Source organism: Rousettus aegyptiacus, unplaced genomic scaffold, assembly GCF_014176215.1.
Source record: "Rousettus aegyptiacus isolate mRouAeg1 unplaced genomic scaffold, mRouAeg1.p scaffold_m13_p_17, whole genome shotgun sequence".
Classification (NCBI taxonomy): Eukaryota; Metazoa; Chordata; class Mammalia; order Chiroptera; family Pteropodidae; genus Rousettus; species Rousettus aegyptiacus.
In genome coordinates, this window is record NW_023416292.1 from 45,088,600 (window position 1) to 45,112,220 (window position 23,621).

The 23,621-nt window shown below is 40.5% G+C and overlaps 1 protein-coding gene across 1 annotated transcript; it reads left to right on the plus strand.

Moving 5' to 3' along the window:
• Positions 1-4,582: 4,582 nt before the first annotated feature.
• Positions 4,583-19,699, plus strand: LOC107499722 (antigen-presenting glycoprotein CD1d-like; the record flags this gene model as incomplete). Its single annotated transcript, XM_036235171.1, is given in 5 exon segments — positions 4,583-4,715; positions 4,718-4,810; positions 5,124-10,238; positions 17,088-17,214; positions 19,293-19,699. Coding segments are annotated over 3 exon segments (612 nt in total), but the record flags the coding sequence as incomplete, so codon positions are not given.
• Positions 19,700-23,621: the final 3,922 nt, after the last annotated feature.

A 23,621-nucleotide genomic window follows, 5' to 3' on the forward strand; every position in this document is an offset into this window, starting at 1 on the left:
ACTATGACCATGTCTTTTGGGTGTTTGTATGTATGTATGTATGTCCATAGGAGTAGAATTGCTAGGTTAGATCTAGACCTGGATTGCTGTTTGATATGTATAGTGCCTATTTCAATATACTGTGTACAGTAGGTATTCATCCAGTGTGGATTTGCAGATGTGGTGTGGGAATCTTTGAATCTAAGTTTTAGATTCTCTGCATCTACTATAGGACCATAGCATATGGCACATGATTCTTTCTTGTTTAAGTGTAGGATGTATGAAGAGTATGTCCATGGTGCCTGCAGTTCCCAACTTTTCTTTTCTCCATCAATGCTTGTTAATTTCACTGTTGCTATCTTGAATACTGTATAATGGAATAATGAGGTTTAACTCTTATTTCCCCTTTCCATTCTCATGCGCGCTCTCTCTCTCTCTCATGCGTGCGTATGCGCGCGCGCACACACACACACACACACTCACACTCCTACCTACTACTTATACATGTCTTAGGTTTGACTCTCTGTAGAGGAGGCTTCCGAAGTGTCTTCAGGGCTGAAGCTCCTGGCTCTCCCTCACTCAAACCTACTCTCTTCATTTTGAGTTCCACCCAGCAGCATATTCAGGTGTTCTCTGGGATTAATATGAGGGAAGATGCATAGTACAGTACAAAGGACATGATATTTGTGAAGAAGACACTTGAATTATAATCTAGAGTCAATACTTACAAGCTGGTGAAAGTTATCTAAAATTTCTGTATTTATTTTTTTCCAAGAAGTAAAATGTGGATTAATACTATTTATCTTCATTTTTTTGAAAATATTTGCATGCCTAAACTGTCCCAAGGGCTGTTCTAGGTGTAAAGACAGCAGTGAAGAAACCGAGTAAGATATAATGTGGGGTCTCTATTGGGATTAAATAAGTCAATGGCTGTAAAGTGCTTAGAATAATTGCAGAGGTTGAAAGTGTGGTTGGCAATTTTCTTGCTTAACAAATGTTTATTGACCACTTACTAATGATCTAGTCAGTATGGTCGTCACTGAGGATATACATAGTATTGAGTAAGACCAGGGGCAAAAGATCAGAACATAAACAAGAAAAATAAATGTCAGTTAATTTCATAGAGTTATATGTGTGTATGATTTACATTAATCAATAAGAACAAACAAAACTACTCTGGAAATCAATGGGAAAGATTTATTTCAGAAACTTAAACAAAGCCAGTCAACTGAACAGTAATGCTACAAGTAAAAAAAAATCAAAAAGTAATGACAGGAGTAAAAAGAGAACTTAGGCAGATCAACAGATGGTGATCAGAACCAATGCAAGATCTGCCAGATCCAGAATACAATGCCGAGACAAATCTCTCATGATACGTGGGCTTCAGGTAATATAAGGATTCTGTAACCAATGATATCTGTGGCTTTTTAAAAAGCCAAATCATCTGTGATTCCTTGATTCTAGTTCCACCTCTCTCCCATTCAGGAAATTCCTACTCTCTCTGGCTGTAATGACCTAGAATTATAGACTCTCAAGGTTAAAACAAAGCACATCACATTAGCAGTCCTCAAAATAGGTAGTAGGACCTCAGAAAGCAGCTCTGAGAAAAGGAAGTATGCTGTAATAGGAGTTAGAAGTTCAGAATTCTAGTGTCAACCCAAGTCATTATCATGCTTTACCTCAGAGAGTTGCATGTTCTCTTTTTGATTTGGTTTCCTCGTTTACAAATTAAGGATAATGATCCCTATCTCTCACAGTGTTTATGGGGATTAAACAAAATGGCATGTGGGAAAGCTCTTCGGAGACCAAAAAATAGTCTAGTAGTGAAAGACATGATTAACCCAGGGGCATGAACCACAGTCAGCTCCTGGACAAAGTGGAAAGTATCATGGCGACTTCTTCTCACCTTGGGATTACTGTGAAGCCTTGGGGAAATCATCACCCCCCTGTGCTCTGGTTTCCTGACTCCCAATATGTGGCTGTTAGTCTTACTCTGAAAGGTTGTTGGGTGATTTAATGAGTCTCTCCCCAGGAGAAAGCAGTGAAAGTTGTAATAGCTAAAAAGTATCTGAGTCAACTGACTGTTGTGTATCTTCGGATAACCCCAACTTCTGCACATTATATACTGCCTGGCTTTTTGTTGAATAAAAACAGTTCTTGTCTTCAAGTCTGGAAGGATGTTAGCACTTGAAAATTTTAACATGCAGATAAACTAAACAGAACTCTTCAAGTTTTTCAAGAGAGCGTGACAATTTGAAGAAAGTTAGATGTACCGTGATCCATATAACCACGTTTCTTTTAACTTCCGTCCTCACAGCTCCCTTCATATCTAGTCCTTTACCCACTATTTGGGCAATTTTGTGTCTTAATTTAATCACTTAACCCCTTATTTGTAGCAACGATAATTTTTCTATGTCATCTCAAACTGTTTTGAGGCAACACTAGCATAATAATATAGGATAGGTGAGAGTTATCTGCAAGATCCAGACTAGAGTGAGGGGCAGTTTCTATACTACATCTCAACTACAGTTAAGTTTGGGAGGTTGGAAGCATTAATGTTGGCAAAATGGAAGGAACCAGAGTAAGAAGACATGATCCTTGAATTCTGGCAGCTCTCCAGTAGATTGAGAAGAAGACACAAAGAGAGACACACATGAACATTTCTATAATTTCAAGCTCTGATATGTGCTGAGGGAACAGGATCACAATGCTTGCTAGTATACAGGAAGTGGAGGTGGGGGCTGACATAGTTTTGCCTTTGCTCACACAGAGTCTGGGAGGTCTTGGAAGACTCCCCTGAGAAATGACTTTGAGCTAAGATGTGAGTAGGAAATAGCTAGGCATTAGAAGAGGGTGAGGGGAGGAGAGGCCAAGAACTTTCCCAGCAGAGGGAACTGTTTGTACAAAGAGCTACAGCAGAAAGAAGTTTTGCATATTAGAGGAATTGAAAGTATATCAGCAAAGCTAAGTTACAGAGGAAGTGAGAGTAGGGTGAAAGATGACGTTAGAGGGTAGACCAAGGTCAGACTGTGCATAATCTTATAGGTCATGCCAATGATTGTGGTCTCTACCCTGAGAAATCTATTTCAGGAGATTGGGCAAAAGGTTAGGATAGTGGTGTAAATAGACACGTAGACAAGGGTACACATTCAAGAGGTTTTCAGAACAGTAAAATTGTGAAGAGTCGCTGATAGATTGGATAAAAGGAGTGAGGGAGAGGGAGATGCCAGGCTGCTGCCCAGGTTCTGACTTGTCAAACAGGGTGCCTTTCCTCACCACGATCCGAGATTCTGACCACCACGTCTCCTTGATTTTATTTTCAGCATACTCAATGGGGAGCTGGCTGTCCATGTGTGCTCTGGAATACTGTCTCTGTTCTTTAACACAGAGGCTCTTGCTTGGAGAGTGAATGAGTGGGGAGCCAGAGGAGGAAATAAGCGGGCAGATAGGCCAGGCAGGAGGGGTGATAAGTGGGCCCTAGAGGATAGCGTTGGGGGCGAGGAGAGAGCAGGGACAATGACGGAGGGGGAGAAGGGCTGTGGTACACTGAGATAAAAGAATCTTGGGATGTGAAAGCCCTGTATCTGAGCCAACCCAGTCCAATCCTCTCAATGTACAACTGAGAAAATTAGTTTTAATGTTTGCATTTTATTATAAATGTAATACTTACACTTGTAGAGATTTTAGAAGACATAAACAGTGTAAAACAAAATAAAATCACCCCTAGTTTTCTGCTAGACTTCCACTACTGAGTCACTTTTCTTCTGTTTTTTTTTTTCTTTGTATTTTTAACAGGGTTGGAGTGACACTATGATACAACTTTATGTTTGCTTTTAAAACTTAAATAGTAATTTTAAAGTTTCCCATGCACTATCCAAACTCCAATGAAACATTTAGATAAGCTAGTTACGAAAAGTACTGAAGTGAGTAGTGGTGTCAGGACTCTGAGCCGGGACCACAGCTTTTTTGCAGCTCAAACAGCTAACAGGAAGGCCAATCATCTGGCAGATGAAAAAGAGATGCCTCGACTGATCTGAACAAAACCATAGAAAACCAGAGTTTGAGTCTACCCAATCTGGGTTGGGGAACCACCAGCAACCCTGTTAAAGGGGCTGCTGCTGAGTGGCCTGGGCTGGGAGGCAGGGGAAGGGTGGGGTGAGGGATCAGAGGGAGGAGGCAGAGCTGGGAGCCTGCGAAATGTTTGCTCTCGTGTGGGCTCCCCCAAATTCCGGGAAGTTCTGAGGGAGTGTGAAGCGAGAGCACCCCGGTACGCACCTGGGAGACTGCGACACTGACCTGGGCTGGGAAAGCGGTCCATGCGTGATGGGGGCAAGTGGAGACCCATGCTACCTTGGAAACTGGAAGCCAAGAGCTCATCGGCTATCAGGCCAGAGAACTTGTGAGTCCAAGACTTGGCTCCCCAGCTTGGGAGAGCGAGTGTGGGGGAGCATCTGAGTTAGAAGGCACTACCTCCCCCGTCCATCAGTTCTACTTTCTTCCCCCCTTATGCTTCCCTCTCTCCTGGCCTCTCACTACGCCCCTCATTCTCCATTCTCCTCCAGTCGGGCAAAGGAATTCTCCACTCTGCTGCCTCCAGATCTGACAGCAGCTGGATGCGCGCAGGGACTGCTCCGCGTGGCCGGGGGCGCTGCAGACCCACGCTTACAGCAATGACTCAGACACCACCCACTTCCTGAAGCCTGGGTCCCAGGGCAAATTAAGTGAGCAGCAGTGGAGAAGCTGCAGCATATATTTTGGGTTTATCTAAGCAGCTTCACCAGGGACATGCAGGAATTCATCAAAATGCTGCACATGGACAATGAGCCGAGGGATGGATCCTGGGCAGCTGCCCAAGGGGAGACAGTGAATGCAGAGGCCAAGCTGGGAGACTCTGGCCCCAACTGCTCTCTCTACCTTCTTCCAATTTCCACCTCTGCCAGAGAGGTCCCAGCCTCTGACTCCTCAAAATACTTCCTTCTGTTTCTCCTGCTCTGGGTCACCCACTCTCATGTCCCTGAACTCTGGGTAGTAGAACCCTCACACCAATTTCTTCCTGATGCCTTCAATCTGTTAAATCCTTTTTTGATCTCTCCCCATTTCTCTACTCTTATCCCTTTTTAATGTGCCCCCAGAGTGCGCCTCACAACTCCAGGTGTCTACTAGTTGTGAGGAGCACCCTGGGGGCACATTAGAAAGCCTCCATGCAGCATTTCAAGGAAGAGATGTCCTGACTTTCTAAGGAACTTCCTGGGGGCCAGCCCCAGGCTCCTTACATTGGGTAAAGATGGCTGGCAAAGTGCTCAACCAGGACCAAGGGATCAGGGAAACAATGCAGTGGCTCCTCAATGACACCTCTCTCCAATTTGTCAGAGGCCTCCTTGAGGTAGGACAGCCAAAACTAGAGAAGCACGATCAGCCTGCCTGTCTCAGACCTTACTCTCCACTCTGGGACTCCATCTGGGTTTATCTATTCCAGGGTTCACATCTTTTTGAGCATTTGAGGAAGAGAGGCGTAGGGAAGGATGGGTAAGGCATGAGGGCATTTATTCATTTTACAGACAATAACTGAGCACCCTTTGGGTTCCCTGAATTTAATTAAACACTAGGTCAAACAGGATCTCTGCTTGAGGAGGAGGATGAGAAGACATTAACAGTTAAAACAATGCTTAAAACATGATAGATACGTTACAGTGCAGTGCAGAGTGCTATAGGTATATAGAAAGGAATATTTACAGGAGACTGGTTCAGGGAAGGCTCTCCTGGAGAAGCTAACACAAATGGATTGAAGGTATGAGAGAATTCATCTCCAGAGGTGGAAACGTGGGATGCATGAGCCTGCTGTGAGGCTTGAACCTCATAGTCATCACTTTACGTGCTCCATTTCCTTGTTGGATATAGTGAAGCTGGAGGCCTGTCTGTCCAGTGGCCCCACTTCTGGTCCTTGCTATCTGCTCCTGGTGTGCCATGCCCTCATGCCTTGGCTTGTGCGGGTGATGAGGATGCGGGGTGAGCAGGAGCAGCTAGACACTTGGCAAGGTGATGTCCTGCCCGGTGCTGACGGGACATGGTATCTCCAAGTAGCCTTGGATGTGTTTGCCTGGGGAGGCAGCTGGCCTGAAATGCCAAGTGAAGCACAGTAGCCTAGGAGGCCAGGATATCATTTTCTGCTGGGGTGAGAAAGAACTGAGGCCCAGCTGGGAATGGAGGGAAGGTCCTGAAGTATAGAAGCAGGGTCTGGAGAAGGGGTGGGAGTAGACAAAAGCAGGATAGAGGAGTTTAGGAGATGAGGGCCCAACCAGGAAGGATAGAAGAGAGGATTTCAGATACAGGAAAGAGGAAAATAAAGATCTAAACTCAAAAAGCATTGAGAATGATCCATATGCAAGAAAGACGAGACTAAAAAACACAGAGCCAGAAGTAGGTGACCAATGAAGCATCCCAGGAGGATTCATTCCTCAGGAGAGGGAACTGGGGGCATTAGAAGGCAGTGGTAAACTGACTGCTTCCTGTTTGTGAGTTGAGCACTCTGCACATGGCATGTCATCTAATCATTGCAACTCTCCTTTGAAGGAAGTGCTATTATTCTCACTTTATAGATGAGAAATTGAAGCTTAGCTAGGTCAAGTTGACTGCCCAGACTCTCATCGTTAGAAAGAGGAAGAGCTGAATTTAGATTGAGCTCTGCCTGGCTGCAGAAATATTGCCCTTCCCTTTGTGCTGTGCTATATCATATGCTGAAGTGAACTGAATTACAGGTACTCAGACCCTAAGAAAAGCTGAGGCATCTAGACTTCAAGCGAATAGAAGTGGGCACTTTAAATGAGATGTAACGCAGGAGCTCTAGGCCAGAAACCTGCACTTGGGCTTTGGATATTCCGTTAAAACCACCAGAAGAGCCTGCAAATACAAGCCATTTATTACTCACAATACGAGGAGGCTTCACCACTTGGTTGATTGGAGCTGCAGGAAAATGCAGCTGGCTGAGAGCAGGCATCGTGTTATATGTGAGCAGAGGGGAGGGGAATTGCTTCATTCTGGAAATAAGGGTTTTTCTCTGTGGAGGTGTGCTGCCTAGCTAGTGCTGTGGAGGACCAGATCAGCCATGTCCTCAAGCGAAGCAGGGAGATAATGTCCATGGAAACATCAAAAGGGGCAGATAGTGCCCATGGGAGCAACTAGAAGTGTCCTTGTGGGCAAGCACAGTCTGGGGAATGGTTTTTTCATTGTCTTCCTTGGGGCTGCTGACCCAGCAGTCCTCTTTGCCTCCTGTGTGGTGAAGGGGCTATGTTTGAATTAACTCCACAGAGAGAGGAAATAAGCACCCAGCACTCTTGCACATGCTTAGAGAAGGCAAACTGAATTAGGGGTTATTCTGGGCTGAGAGATCACCTGTGTTTCCCCCAGCAAAGGGGAGACATGTATCCATGGGCTTGATTATTGGTGTTACTGGCATCCCTCCTTCTGATAGGTTAAAGCTTAACCTTCTGGTTTGAGAAGTGCAGGTACGTCTTCCTTTTCCATCTCCTCTTTTCTTCGACCTTTCCACCCATTTCTTCTTCCTTCCGTCCCCTCTCCAACTTTTCCTTAGTGGCCTCTCCTTTTCTGTTTTCTCACAGCTCCTACCAAGACATCCTGTGACTATCCTCACCCACCTACTGGAACTCGGAATCTCAGGTTCCCAAGACTTCAATGCTCAGGAACTGAGGGTTAAAGAGAGGTCCCTTGAAAAAACAGAGAACAATCATAAAGCATCTCTCTTCACACCTCTTTAATATTTAAGAGGATTTAAATTATTTTTTAGGAGCTGGGGTGTAAGGCCATGTGTGGTTTGAATGCTGGAATCTGCAATGAACTGGAGAACAATCGCCCTGTCTAAAGGAAGCAGGTCAGTCTAGTTGCTTGTTGTCAAATATGCAATAAGACCCTGGCTTGGTTGTAACTTACATTTTTCAAGAAAAGTAGAAGTCTGAACCTTTATGTGAACATACCTGATAGTAAAATTTGACTCAAACTCATCAAATTTGGAGTGTGGGACAGCCAAAATATACCTTTGCTAGCTGACAACAACGTGGGGCCTCCCAGTTAATGTCTCCTATGAAAAGTTTGTCTTGAATGCCATATTGACAGTTTTAGATTATGGTTTCTATTGTGAATTTGGATTTATAATGAGGCACATTTTCTCTTTTAAAGAAAGGCTGTAAGAAAGAGGTGTCTCAAGCTTTTATTTGGTGTAACTTGATTAACAGAAATAATAGTGAGTATGCATTACGTAGAAAACAAAAACTCCTCTTAGTAGGAATATTTTTCTCAAATGGGCAGTCATTTTATTCAGACTGAAAGAAGATAGTCATGAAGATATCCCCCAAAACAGGGTCTCCTACTTATAGCTATTACCCAAGTCAATGCACAGAAAAAAATCACACATGGGCAGGTGTGAGCTGTAGGGATGCTGGCTCAGCTGTCCTCTCTAAGCTTAGGGAAGAGAGAGTAGGAAGCTTAGAGAGACAGCATGCCTCCTAATGCAGGACATAAGGAGGCCAAGTTAAAATCATCTTTTAGCTGTCAGGGGCATAGTTTCTTGGCACTAAAAACCTTGGGAGAGGGGCCCAATCATCTGTGTTTAAACAAGCTCTCAGGTGGTTTTGATATTCAGTTTTGGTTAGAGAACCACTGTTCTTTGACACTGTGTAATGCTATACAACAAATTTCTCAGAATGCTAAGTAAAAATATTGGCTCGAGGTTAGCCAGGAAAGGCATCCTGGACGGAAGGGAATTTGAAGCAGAACTTAGGCAGTGAAGCGAACCAGCACGTGCACTGGATCAAGATATTGGAGTTCTAGCCTCTGACTCAGGTTCCTTTTGTGCCAAATAGGGATAATAATCTGTCTTGATTACACTACAGATTGAAAGTTTGTATCACCTCCAAATTTAACTGTTGAAAATCTGATACTCAAGGTGATGGTATTAGTAGGTGGGACCTTTGAGAAGTGATTAGGTCATGATATCTGAGCTTTCATGAATGGGATTTGTGAACTTATAAAAGAGGCCCCTTCTCCCACACCACTCGAGAACACAGTGGCAGGTGCCATCTGGGTACCAGAAAGTGGACCTTAGCCAGACATTGAATCTTTTGGTTCCTGATCTTAGACTTTCCAGCTTCCAAACTGTGAGAAATAAATTTCAATTGTTTATAAGCCACCCAGTATTTTGTTATAGCAGCCCAAATGGACAAATTTTCTCACAAACTTATTGTGGGGAGCAAATGTGTACAAATGTGTGGCAATCTACAATGACTTCAAAAATGTGTGGCCTGGTACTGTTTTTCGTACCACACTGCCCTCAGGCAATGCTGTCCAGCTTAGCTTCCTTTAACAGTATCAAGTTTGTGAACCGACCCCTCTGGCCCTTTACATTCTTAGGGCATGTGTGTCAAAGTTCCTTCTGAAATATTTTTGGAAAAGGTTCAGCATAAATTTATAGCATTGATTTATTTGGAAAATAAAGGGCTATCTTTCCAGGAAATTCTATTTTATTTCTTCAAATACTCAGTTCAAATCATCTTAGAAAGTTTAGAAAATTCATTTAGAATGTATTAATATTCTCTTTATGAATATTGTGTTTCTTATAGAGTGCTGTGCTGATAGTCACTTTATTGCCACTCAGCTTCAAATTCATCCTTCATTATATCTTTAGTGATAATGGATGGAATTCCTCATTGTTTCTCATATAAAGTGAGCACACTGTTAAGCTTTTCCAGTAGAGGTTCCTGGAGAGACTCTGCAGGAAGAAGGGGTTCTACTGCAGTTTCCAGCTACTGCCTGGTCGGTCAGCAGAGTGGGTAAGAAGACATGCTGTGGAGTGCTGCCCCAGCTTATATGCCCAGAGCTTTTGGACACTTGCTGACCTTGAAGTTTCATCCTGGCAATGACCTTCCCATGGCCTTCTTGTATGGGAACTGGTGCTCTGAAGGCTTCCTGCTCCTCCCAATGCTCCATCTTCTCTACAGACCCTCAACTGCTGCCTGGAGGTTTCCACTGAGCCTCTCTCTCTCTTCCAGCTCCTGCCTGAAGTTTGGAGGGTTGATCCAGCTTGCTCAGTGACTGCAGACTAGGTTTTGCCTGGACAAACTAGAGAACTCCTCTACCCAAGGGGCTAAACTATACCTTCTGCAATGAGGTCTGCACTCTAGCCTTGCGGGGAGAAGTTGCCCTTACAAGTTTCTTCTTTTTTGGTCATTCTCCTTCAGCCCTAGTTTCATGTGAGTTTTCTGATATCTTATAGTTATTTTCCCATTATAGCTTAATAATTCATCCTTCTCTGTTTAGCTGAATCCATGGATTTTATTTCCTGATTGGACTCAGAAGGATATGCATAGTGCCTACTTTTGACTGTGAACAGGTGTTACGGAGTCGGTTGGGAAGAGAGTCAGAGTCTGGAAATGCTTTTACTAACATGGATAAGGGAGAGGAGGAATGGCAAGGAATGGCAATGCTAGCATCCCCCACTCCTGTCTCCATGGCTTTTTATACTCTCTCATAAAGCTGGCTTTGTAATTTATTATTAGTTACTATCATGTTAGTAATTTCAAACTACAGCCAATTCCCAGACTCAGCCTCAAGGCCACAACTGTGTTTTCAGCTATTTCTTCTTAGGTATCTTTTTCCAATCCTCGTCCCTAGAGCAAGAAATCCCAGAATAGTTCAGGCGTGTGTGCCCTCTCTGCAATGTGTCCTTGTGTGCAAGTCCACATCTGCTTCTGTTGACCTTGTTGCTCCTAGCACTAAGTATCCCGCCAGGACTGCAGGCGTTTCTCACAACACACAGCAATCTGTGAACTTTCCAAAGCCCTTACTTGAATTTGTTTTTGCTCATCAATCTATGGCATAAGGTTTGTCTACTTTCATGTGTGGCGTAGCTCTTCTTCCAAGAGCTTAGTTTTGATGTTTTTCTTTGCCCAAGCCATCCTCAGGAGTTGTTACCTGCCTCACCTTTAATGCATCTACTCCTCTTAGTCACTGGGCCTCTGTTTAGGGTGTTTAGGGTATAAATAAGAGGGGTGCTATTAATAGTTAAGATAGAACCAGTGTTAACTGGGAGTGGCTCAAACTTTCTGTTGATTATTTTCCATTTGTGCTTTGCAGTGGATTTCCCCCTGGGCCTGGCTCCTATTCCCAGGTCACGCATATCTTCCCACTCCCCAGATTCCCTTGCCTCTTTGTACCTCCTTTGTCTTTTGTGTTCATATCATCCCTCACTTTCAGCATGGTTCTTGCTCTGAGATCTGACAATGGGATGGCTTTACCCTCTTCATCTTCTCTTATTTAACTCTGGCTGAGTCTTGACAAGACTTGTAGTTTTCTTTTACTGATCTTATTGAACCATCCCAATGGGAGACCTCTTCCACACTTTGTCCCCCTGCTTTTCACCCTGCAGATAACCATCTTTGCTATTTTCTTGTGAAAATTAGGATGATAAAATAATAAATTCTACATCTTTTCTTTTTTATGGCTCAAAGGGTGAATTTATGCTCATCTCCACCTTTGGAAGAGATTTCTATCTTTTCCAAGCCTGACCTTTCCACCTTTTCATCTGGCTTTTCTGGCATAGTTTTGGAGCTTATGTCCACTATCTCACCATCCACAGTCTTACCTTTGACATCCTAGTGTTCCCGGATAGCCCATGAAGTTAAAGAAAGAAAGAAGGAAAGAAAGAATGAATGAAAGAAAGAAAGGAAGAAAGAAAGAAAAAAGAAAGAAAGAAAATCAGAAACCAAACAACCAAAAAAAAAAAACCCAACAAAAAACCAACCCCAAAATCTTTGCTGGACTGTGTTTCTCTTTTAAATCACAATACGATTTTCCCCCTTCACTGTAAAACTTCTCCCACACCTGATGGGTGCATCAGGTTGCTGCTTCCTCACCATGTACACTCTTCTGCCTTATATTTTCTGCACCCTTAACTCTTTTGCAACTAATTGTTCCTAAGCGTATAAGGTCTTTCTTACCTCTTCCTTATGCTGTGGCAGGACCTTTTCTTTATCCAGTCCATCCCACACAACATTGCTGTATTAATATTCCTAAATACAAATATTTTCTTCCATGACTCTTCCCTTGGCTCTCTTTTGCTTGACTGATAAAGGCCAGAATCCTTAGGAAGGCATTTGCAATAATTATGCTCCAGTGACTACCTATCTTCCACTTATTACTACATAGAGGCTCTACTTTTTCCTATTTTCCTATTTATCTCCTTGCATTATGGCATCTTACCCTTCTTCAAGATTTACCTTTAATGAAAACTTGTCTGAATGATCAAGAACTAATATAATTCTGGAGATTGCTGATATAGATAGTGGAGCAGGTAAACATTGTGCTCGCCTCTACTCACAACATCACTATTACAACTAAACCACAGAAAAACCATCAATGAGAATCACCTGGAGTCTAACTGAACAAAACTCTTACAACTAAGGACATAAAAAAGAAGCCATCTTGAGACTGGTAGGAGGGGGCAGAGACATGAAAGGGACTGGTCTCACACACACATCTGGAGGTTAAATATCAGGAGGGATACCTCAGGTGTGTAGTCCCCCATAAGAAGCGTAGTGTCGGCCCCATGCCAGGCTCCCTAGCCCAGGGTTCCAGTACTGGGAAGAGAAGTCCCCATAACTTCTGGTTGTGAAAATCAGTGGAGATTATGGCTGAGTGAAAGGAAGGTGGCTGGAGTTCCAGGCATTGCTCTTAAAGGGCTCACTCTTGGACTTACTCACCAACAGACTTGCTTGCTCTGAGCTCCAGCACTGGAGCAGCAGGTTGAAAAGCACCAGAAACATGTAGGGAGGAAAGAAGTTGTCTGGCTTTAAGACAAGGGCTAGAGGGGCATTTTCTCTCAGCTAGAAGTGCTAGCAGAATCCTATGGTCCTTTACTGAGCCCTCCCCCACCCTGGTGTTCAGAAATATGTGCCACCATATCTGAGTCTCCATCAACTTTGTTAACATGGTTGCTCTGCCTTGGTGATTCCCTGAGACCCAGCCCTAGCCAGCTTGCACCTAAGACACTTCCAGTGGCTTTTCCATACAAATAGCCTGTCATGGCTCATGCTGCGGACTTTCCTAAAATCACTCAAACGTTTACAAACCACAAACAAGTATCATTTGGCTCAGCATTCCCCATACCACTTGCTGAGCAGCCCCAAGCCTGGCACTAGCAGCAGCCAGCCTCAGTTTGCAGCTTGGTCTCTGAAGGCACCTTCAAGCTCAGTGTGCATTGCAGCCATCTGAAATTAGTTGGTGATTTTTTCCAGCTGGCCCCAGACAGGGTACAAGCTTCAGCTGAACTTGTCCTGTAGCTGGGCCCCTCCCAGGAAACCCTGAGGCTGGCACAACTCGTTCTTGGCTTCAGACAAAGCAGACCACCACTTGGGGCTCCATCCAAAGAAGATCCACCAAAAGGGCAGACTGGGCCAACAGCAAAGCCCTTTTAAATTCTGCTGAGACTCGTTTTAGGTCCAGTATGTAGTCTGTCTTGGTAAATGTTCCATGGGTACTTGAGAAGAATGTGTTTTCTGCTGTTGTTGGCAGTCTAGTCTGAAAATGCCAATCAGGTTGATAGTTGATACTGTTACTTTTTCATTTTATGGATCAGTAATAGTCCATTGCATTTAGGCATCGCATCTTCTTTATACAATTATCTGCCTTGGGACACTTTGGTTGTTTTCATGTCCTGGCCACTGTGAATAAAGCTGCTATGAACATTGAAGGGCATTTATCTTTGAGGGTAAATGTTTTCAGGTTTTGAGTAAATACCCAGAAGAGGGGTTGCTGGGTCATATGGTAATTCTATTCTTAGTTTTTTGAGGAGCCTCCATACTGCTTTCCACAATGGCTATAACCAATATTTTAGTGGTGCAGAGATGTCAGGTTTTCTTCTTGCACAATTTCTAAGTAACTTTAATTAAAAATAATCAATATGCTATTGTGGGATATCTTAAGGTAATTGTCCAGGTTCTGACAATGACAATAGTTTAAATTTGTATGAAATAATATGAAACAACATTAAGACAACAGATGACATATGGATCTGATAATACCCCCACATGCTTTCCCAAAATTTTGCAAAATTTTTACTCTTGATCATCACCCCCAAACAATAGCTATAGTTTTAATATAGGGGCTTCCTTTATTACTTGGAAAACTTTCTGATCCTCTAGAGGCTTCAATTTGGGTGTCGTTACGCAAAATCAAAGCAGACTTTGGTGTAAGGTTAATTTTGACTAAGTGCTTTAAGTAACATCCTTCTAAGGACTTCTAAGGACTCTACTTTCAGACTAGAGGAGGATCTTCTGCAGATCCCTGGAGCTTTCTGTGTAGTTGTCTCTTCTCTGGTCCTCTGTCTTGTTACTATAATCACCATGGCCTGTCTGAAACCCTGACCATACTCTCAACTCAGAGAGACTGCCATACTCCACATATATCCTCCTCTCTGGGTTACGGTTTAGAAATTCACTTTAAGCAGTATATTGTGGGGGAAGATAATGGACTCACCTTGTTTATTTCCACTTTCTCAGAGATCACTGACTTGTGCTGCCTGATGTCCAATGTCTGAAAATTGTTTCATATGGATTTTTTTTTAATTGTGTCAAGCCACAGGGTAAATCTGGTCTTTGAGAAGAGGTCCAGTCATGTGACCTGTGGAAGGCAGAAATGAAGCGAGGAACATTTTCCTAGTATATTTTCTTCACTGCCAAATAGAGTTGTGAATATGTGAGGTTTTTCTGCCTCTGCCTTCCAGTTTCCATGCTCCAGAACTCTGTGTATTCAGAGGCAGTGGAAGTAGAAGTTTTCTGACTCTCATATGCTGGCCCGCCTGTGATTTGGTTTAACCTCAATAAGCCCCTTCTTCCCTGTTACCACTGTGATTCAAATGTATCCTGTGTATTAATTATGTTTTTGTTTTCTGTATTTTATGATGCTGTGATATCTTGAGACTCTTACCTGGCAGGGAGAGGCTGTTCCTCCTATGGCTAGTTAATTCCTAGAGATAGCAAAAGAATCCCCTGTGAGCATGTCTTTCATATATAAATCAACCAATCCAAATCTCATATTTCCAGCCACCTCTATTATCTATCTCTCACCACCGAGCCAATATTTTTCCTACCCTTACCTCTAGGACAAGGTACCAAACAACTGGAGACCACTCATATAGCTCATAGCTCACTAAAATTAGTCAGACCACCAAACCCTAAACTGTACCTTGCCCTTCCTTGCCTTTCCTGTGGAAAACACCATGCAGCCTCTGTTTTTGCTTTACTTCAATCTTTCTGCCTCCTGACTGACCTTAGAACTGTCCCATAGGGTCCTGCATGCCATGGTGTGCCCCTTCTTTTGGAGAATTATAAGTAATAAGCTCTTCTTTGAAAGGCAATTGTCACCATGTCTATCACTTTACCATACCTAATTAACTGAAATCCTGGTATAAATGAAAACATCCTGGCAATCATTTCTGTAGTTCTTAGCCTAGACTTTTCTCAAAAATGTTGTTATTGCCTGTATTCAATATCATATTGCATAAAATACTCATGTTGTTTTCTCTTTCTTTACTGACTTACATGCAGCTACATGCAGCTACATGTTTCTGTTGTTCAGGGCTGTAACCCATAGTAATATTAAAACTTAAAGTTTTAAATGCTTAACACTAAGTGAGTGAAGGGGACTGAATCTTGCCATAGAATGGAGAACATAAAAGAGCAGCATCATTTAACCCAAGAAAGTCTGGAAGGCTGTGGACTCAGAAATCGGTGTGTACTGAGGCCAGGTTACCTGGAGATCCCCTGCATGCCAGCTTTGGTTCTCCCACATGGGTCTGGACACCACTGCCCTGCTGCAACTTAGACTGTCCATGGAGCATCAAATAGAAGAGTGGCTGGGGGAAACCACTGATCATGGGGCCACATAATTATTTTTCAAATTGAAAATAATTTTAAAAGATGTGGCTGGTGGACTTAGACCACAGGTTGTAGTTTGCTTATCTTTGGCATAGGGTCTATTTGGCAGTTGTAGCTTCCGGTGCACAGATTATCTTAAATATAAAGAGAATAAAGAACACTGCTCATCATATCTGTTTTTGATAAAAATTCCTCAGATTTTAAAATTACTCTCTGCTATAATGTTTGGATGGCAGGGTCAGGAACTACATCTCTTTGAGTTGGGATGCAGATAGACTTGTGAGCCATTCTTATCTATTTTGATATTCATGATTAGATTAGAATTTATATTTATTCTATTTTAATTGTAAAGAAAACTCAGTCTAATTGGATTTAATAAATTTTTAGAAGAATATTGAAAGGATAAATCATGCTTTATAGAGGAATGTTATTGAAAAAATCTATTTAGGAATGACTACTATTGTTATAATTAGAAAACTATTTTTAAAAAATTTAAGGTGGTCAATTTGAATGCCCTTAAATCTACTTTTAATATTTTTCTCTATTTATATTTTGAAGTTAAGTATGAGAATATGAAGCTGCTCCCAGCCCACATTTACCTTTATGGTTCCAAGTATTCTTTATTGTATACTTCATAGTATCCACAAACAAAAGAAGTTCTAAATCCCATATACATGGCAATTCTCATTCATGACTCCTGTGATACATTATTATTATTTTTATTGTAGATTTATTTATTTATTTGATGGACATCAGTTAAAGAGGGTTGAATAATTATAGTCTTCAGCTCATGAAATATATATTAGCATCTTTGGTCTAGGCAAGGACTTTTTTTTATTTTACTTATTTGTTTATTTCCTTTGTCCTTCTTATCCACTTCCATTCCCAATTTAGTACTTAGAGAACCATTTAAAAATGTTAATGGGTAACTTTTTGTTTATAGATGTTTTTGTAAATTGTTTTGTGTGCATGCATTTTAAAACTTTCATAAATCATGTTACATACTCATTTATATATCTATTTGTATGTATTAATATGTTTTTATATTTTATATATTATTTATAAATCATACATAGATATCACACTTTTCCCTAAACATTATTTTAAGATTTATCTGTATTGCTATATGTACATCTAATCTGTTGTTTCTAATTGCTGGATAATAAGTTGTGTGTCCACAGCAGAGCATCTATCAGTTTTCCTCTCAAGAGACCTAAGTTACTGCTGATACTCACAATGAAGATTCTCATATTTGCTTTTTATGGTCACGGGAATATAAGAGCACTTTAAACAGGTAATATTCTTTAGTATATAGAAACCATTTTCTCAACAAATGTACTGAGTGTGTTTAATAAAAATTAAATGATATTAAGTACCAGGGGCACAGCCATGCATTCCTCAACTTGTAGGGATTAGGAATTGAGATCTGTATCCATGAAGGCATAGCACTAGAAGCATAAATGAGCTCCCATCACCAATAAGGCTAAAGATGTCATCTCAAGGTGGGCTGAATTTTTCACATTCCACTTCCAGGCTAGGGATTAATTGGCTCTCCTGTTGTTTAGCAGCCTTGGAAATGAACCGTGTTGGCACTTAGAAAAGACATGTTTTCACAGAGGGTTAAGAAGTGGGTGCATGTCTCACTCCTCCCATCTACACAACCTCTGTTGCTACCGCAACAGGGAAGTCTTAGGGATGACAAAGGGAGATGGGATGTTTTCTTCAGGAGCAACTTATTATTCAAATAAGCTAAATGTAGGGCTCTGTGTAACATACAAATAAACAAAAAAAGAAAGAAACCAAAACAACAGAAATCCCACCCTCAAAGGGACAGTGTGCCATGACCCTGAGAATAGAAAGATAGGAGCAGAGACAGTATATCTGGTTCATTATGATCATTTTTGAGGACAGATGTGTCATTTTATCTATGTTTTGAGGTGGGGAGTAGTGGGTGTTTTCCTTAACCCTCTAAAGCAGATACTTTAATGCTACTGCACTTCGGTTCTTTTATTTCCCTGCAAAGATATTACATGTTCTGCTTCATTGGAGCCAGGTGTTCAAATCAGTGTGTCTGCTCATTCTCACTAAGAGTACAAGGATTTATTTGTCCTTCTAGCACATCTAGTCACCCACTTTTGTGTAGGAATATCACTCATGCTGGGTCTTTTCAGCTAAGCCCTTCCCATCCTCCCATCCTGGGTCTGTGAACCTGAAGGCCAGTGCTGGTCCTCACCTTACAAAAGCACACACAACCATTCAATGATATCTTAAATTAGACATTTAGCTCCTTAATTTCAGTGTTCTTTTTTTTGTTCCAATATAAGCTTTTTAAAGTCGATAATTTCCCTTGAAATGCCATTTCCACAAAAATGGAGGCAACTTTAATGGATATTTCACTGCAGTTCTCACAATGTTAGTACAGTATCTGAAAAAATCAGCATAGATATAAAAGATTTGAGCTACAAAATAAAGAAATATTAATCTAGTAGACCTATGTTTAATCAGCATCCAAAAATTAGGTAGTACTGGGATTCTAGTCATGATGGCAGAGTAGGTAGACAGTGTCCTTGCCTCCTCCAAGACCACGTCAAAATTACAACTAAACTACAGAGCAACCATCAATGAGAATCACCTGAAGTTTTGCTGAACAGAAGCCTAATAACTAAGCATATACAGAAGAACTTCTCTGAGACCGATAGGAGGGATGGAGACATGGAATGGGCTGGTTTCACACCAGTGTGGTGGTTAAAAATCAGGGTTGCTATCTGAGTTGCAGAGATACCCTCTGAGGAGTTCAGGGTCCCAGCTTCACTCCAAGCTCCCCAGCCCAGGGGTCCAGTGCCAGGAAGAGAAGTCCCCACAATTTATGACTGCAAAAACCAGTGGAGATTATGGCTGAATGAGATGGAGGGCAGCTGGAATCTCTGTATTTTCTCTTAAAGGGCCCATATGGGGACTTACTCACTGAAAGACTTCCTTGCTCTGAGCTCCAATGCTGGAGCAGCAGCTTGAAAGGTGCCAGGGATATATAGGGAGGAAATGAGATTTTTGGCTTCAGGGCAAGGGCACTTCTCTCATAAATACTGAATGAAGCCATTGTTCATTTGTTGAGCACCCTCACTCAAGATGCAGACTCATGAGGGCACCTTACCTGGCTAACACCATTTGCCTGGACCTGGTGACTCCCTGGTGACACTCTGAGATCCCTGCCTCATTCAACTAGTAGGCCTGTCCAAGTCACTTCAGTGGCTTTTTCATAAAAATGGCCTCCGTTAGCTCATGCTGTCGATTTTCTTAAAATCTCTCAAAGGTTCATAAATTCAAGACAAATAACATTTTGCTTTGTCATACCCTGTACCTCTTGCCAAGCAGGTCCAAGTCATATAAGACTGCCAGCTCGTTCTCAACAGAAACTTTGCAGGCCAGAAGGATTGGCAAGAAATATTCAAAGTGATGAAAAGCAAGAATCTACAACCAATATTATTCTACCTAGCAAAGCCATAGATAAAGAGCTTCCTAGACAAGAAAATGCTAAAGGAGTTCATCACCATCAAACTGGTATTTCAAGAAATGTTAGAGGGACTTCTTTAAGAAGAAGAAGAATAAAATAAAAAATGTGAACAATAAAATGGCAATAACAACAAACTTAACAACAATTACCATAAATGGAGTAAATACTGTGATCAAAAGACATAGGGTAGCTGAATAGAGAACAAAACAAGACCCTTATATATTATATGCTGCCTACAAGAGACTTACTTCAGATCAAAAGACACACACAGGCTAAACATCAAAAAAATGGAAAAAGATATTTTATGAAAATGGAAATGGAAAAAAGAAAAACACTTGGGGTAGCAATACTTATACCAGAAAAAAATAAACTTTAAAATAAAGGCTATAACAAGAGACAAAGAAGGACCCAGTAATTCTACTCCTAGGTATTTATCTGAAGAAACCCAAAACAATACATTAAAGGGACATATATATCCATATGTTCATTGCAGCATTATTTACAATAGCCAAGATATGGAGGCAATCTAGGTGTCCATTAGTGGATGAATAGACAAAGAAGAGGTAGTACATATACACAATGGGATATTACTTAGCCATAAAAAAGCATGAGATAGTGCCATCTGTAACAATGTGGATGGACCTAGAGGATATTGTACTGTAAGTCAGACAGAGAAAGACAAATGCCATATGATTTAATTTACATGTGGAATTGACAGAATAAAATAAATGAACAAACAAAATGAGCAAACTCATATATACAGAGAACATTTTGATGATTGATGGATGGGAGGGGTTAGGAAGTTGGGGGGAAAAAGGGATTAAGAAGTACAAATTTGTAGTTACAAAAGAGTTATGGGGATATAAAATATAGCATAAGGAATACAGTCAATAATATTGTAATAAGTATATATGGTGTCAGATGGGTACTAGATTTGTCAGGGTGATCACTGTGTAATTTATATAAATGTCTAATCACTATGTGGTACACCTGAAACTAATATAACATCATATGTTAACTATAGTGAAAAAATAAAATAATTATTTTTAAAAATTTTTAAAAATTTGGGCAGTACAACTGCACATCTCCTAGGTTTTGATGTGTAGCGTTTTATTGTTATTCAGTACCAAATTTTTATACACTTTCAGTATAATTTCTCCTTTTGGCTAACAAACTCCCTAGAAGTACATTTTAAACCAAGTATATGGAGATTTAAAAATGTATCATTTTCTGTAATGGTATGCTTTGATTCTTTTATCTTTTGTGCATCTACTATAGGTTTTATAGTTACTATGAGGTTTACAGAAAACATTTTATAGTTTTATAGTCTATGCTAAAAATTCTACTCAAAAACCTATTACAGTTTTTATGTATATAACAAATTGCTTCTCTTTCACTGCTTTTAAGATTCTCTTTTTGTCTTTACTTTTGACAATTTAATTATAATGTGTCTCAGTGTGGGTCTATTTGGATATATCTTGTTTGAATACCTTTTTGGACTCTCTGTACCTTGATATCTGTTTCTGTCTCCCAATTATAAGAGTTTTCAGTCATTTTTTGAATTAGCTTTCCGCAATTTTTTCTATCTTTTCTCTTTCTGGTACACTTATAGTGCATACATAGGTCTGCCTTGACGATTACCCATAAGTCCCTTAATGTATCTTTGTTCTTATTTATTATTTTGTTCTTTATATCTCTCACCACCTCTTTTATACCTTTACATTTCTTTATTTTTTATTTTTTATTACATTCTAGAAATTGCCTCAGAAATCTATTTTTTTTTTCTAAATCACTTTCAACTGTGTCTATTATGCTATTTAATGCACCCATGGATTTCATTATATCAATTTATTTTTAATTTCTAGATATATATCTCTGACAGTTTCTTTTTGTTATCTTGTAATTTCATCCTACTTTCTTTAAAATTTTCACATAGCTATTATATATGCTTTTGCCAATAATGACATCTATTTCTTCCTTCTCATTTCTCCTGGCATAATAACTAGGTAATCTTTATTTGAGGTCATAATTATTTTTAATTTGTATGAATTTAGTTGGTCTAATTTGGGAGAACTTTTATTCAGAGGATTTGCTTTTTTCTGACTACTTTAGAAGTTTAGATTCACAGTAGGCACTTAAGACTTAGCTTCCTACTTTCTAGCTATTTCAGGGATTAACATGCCTTTGACTAAGTTTCTACTAAAATCAGTCTCAGAGCAACCATGCCCTATTGTTTCTGAACCTCTAAGTTGGCTCTCTGACATTCTTGATTCCCTATTGGATCATATCCTTTTCTTCTAAAATTAACAGTTTGCTTTCTGGGCTTCAACTTTCTGTCTCTGAAGCCCACGTCCCTAGTGCCCCCATCTCTCTTCATTAGTCTTCTGCAGGAGCTCAAGGCTCAGCTCTCGTTGTTATTTTGCTACACATTTTGTCTGCTTGCTTTTGAGTAAGTGGGGTTAGAGATATCAACTTTTTTGAATCAGAGCCCCAGAATATGTGACCTTTATGTGTTCTATTTGTACAGTAGGACTGTAGGGCTTATGATAGAAAATGAAATCCTAGATCCCACACTGAGTTTTAAGCATAATTACATTTTTCTTCTTTTTCCCCAGTAAGATATAATTATGAGGAGAATCAGGCCAGTTATAGAAAAAATGAAGAGATTATACTTTTTCTTGAAGTTTGGCAAAAAATAAAACACAATAAGCAGTATTACTGATGGGATATGAAAATGTCAAAAATCTTTGTTTCCCAAAGTTAGATATATACACTTGTACTTATCTATGAAACTATTGAAGAAAGGCGGACTCAAGAAAAGCCCAGATGGACTGATTTTCAGAGAGAGGAGCCCTTTGTACATGACTATCAAGCAGTTGCAGTTTCTGGAGGCAATGGTGGAGCGAAATGCCTTCTAAGACTGAGATAAATGGTGGGGACAAGCTTGAGTTATTGGAGATCTAAAGAAACTCAAATACAGCAATAATTTATTTGACTTAATATTTCTGGCTTCCTCCTGTTTTGCTGAGAAAATGGCAGTGAGAGTGTGGCTAAAAAGCAGAAAACAATTTCTCTTCTCATATATTCACATGGTGACTAGAAACAATGTGCTCTTCTAACATTGATTCAAAAGATGAAACTGAGGTCCAACTCTCACCAGGCTCTAGGATTAAACATTGATAAGATCTAATAAATTAGAGTTAGGCAGGAATGCTGTGGCTCTGGGAGGACAGCTAACTAGAGATAAAGTGGATTTATAACATTGCTGCCTGAGCCAAGATTAACTTGATACGCAGAGAAATCCGAACAATTACTTCTTCACTTTAGCAGCTACACATTGGAAAGACATTACACATGCTTTGAAATTAAAAACAAAACAAAATAGTTGTATGATTAAAACTCCATTGTTGTCTACATACAAGGTCAATTACATCATTAAACATTGTGAAATATGTTAGGAAAATGAGACACATAAAAAATCACAAATCAAAAGAAACAGAACTCTAGATAACCAAGAGATTGGAACTAGCAGAAAAGAAATTTAAAACTTGTATTATAATAAGCTGTGGCAGTGCTGTGAGCTGGCTCAGTCTCTGAAGTAGAGGTCACAGCTCCTCTCAAAAGTGCTTACTCTACATGACTCATTCTCATTCCATGTTTTGGTAACAACAACCTTTCTTTGGCTATTAAGGTCCAGAGGTGGTGAGAGCTCTGTTGCTGTTAGTTCAACTTACTTCACTTGAGGTTCCCTCATATTTAGTAATTAGTCCTTTAATAAATAAACCTATTTTCAGCTTCAAACGTTTACACACACACACACACACACACACACACACACACACACATAGAGAGAGAGAGAATATATGAAAAATTTAAAAATACATAAGTCATAGAATGTGTTTTAAAAAACAAAAACATGATCTGAAATTACACCTGAGGAGTGACATCAGAAGCATGGCAGAGTAAGAGATGTCCAATCCCCAGATCTCTCCCCTTTGAAACAACAATAAACTGAACATCTAAAACTCAACAAAAACACCCAACCTGTACACATGCATGTCTGAGTTAGGGATCTGCATATAAGAGCTACCATAGGTCAGAATCGCGGGAGTTAAGTGGTAGACTGGGAGAAACAAAGAAGCTGCCTCTCACAGCTGAAGCTCCCTGTAGGAGGAGGTGGAGGGGAGAAG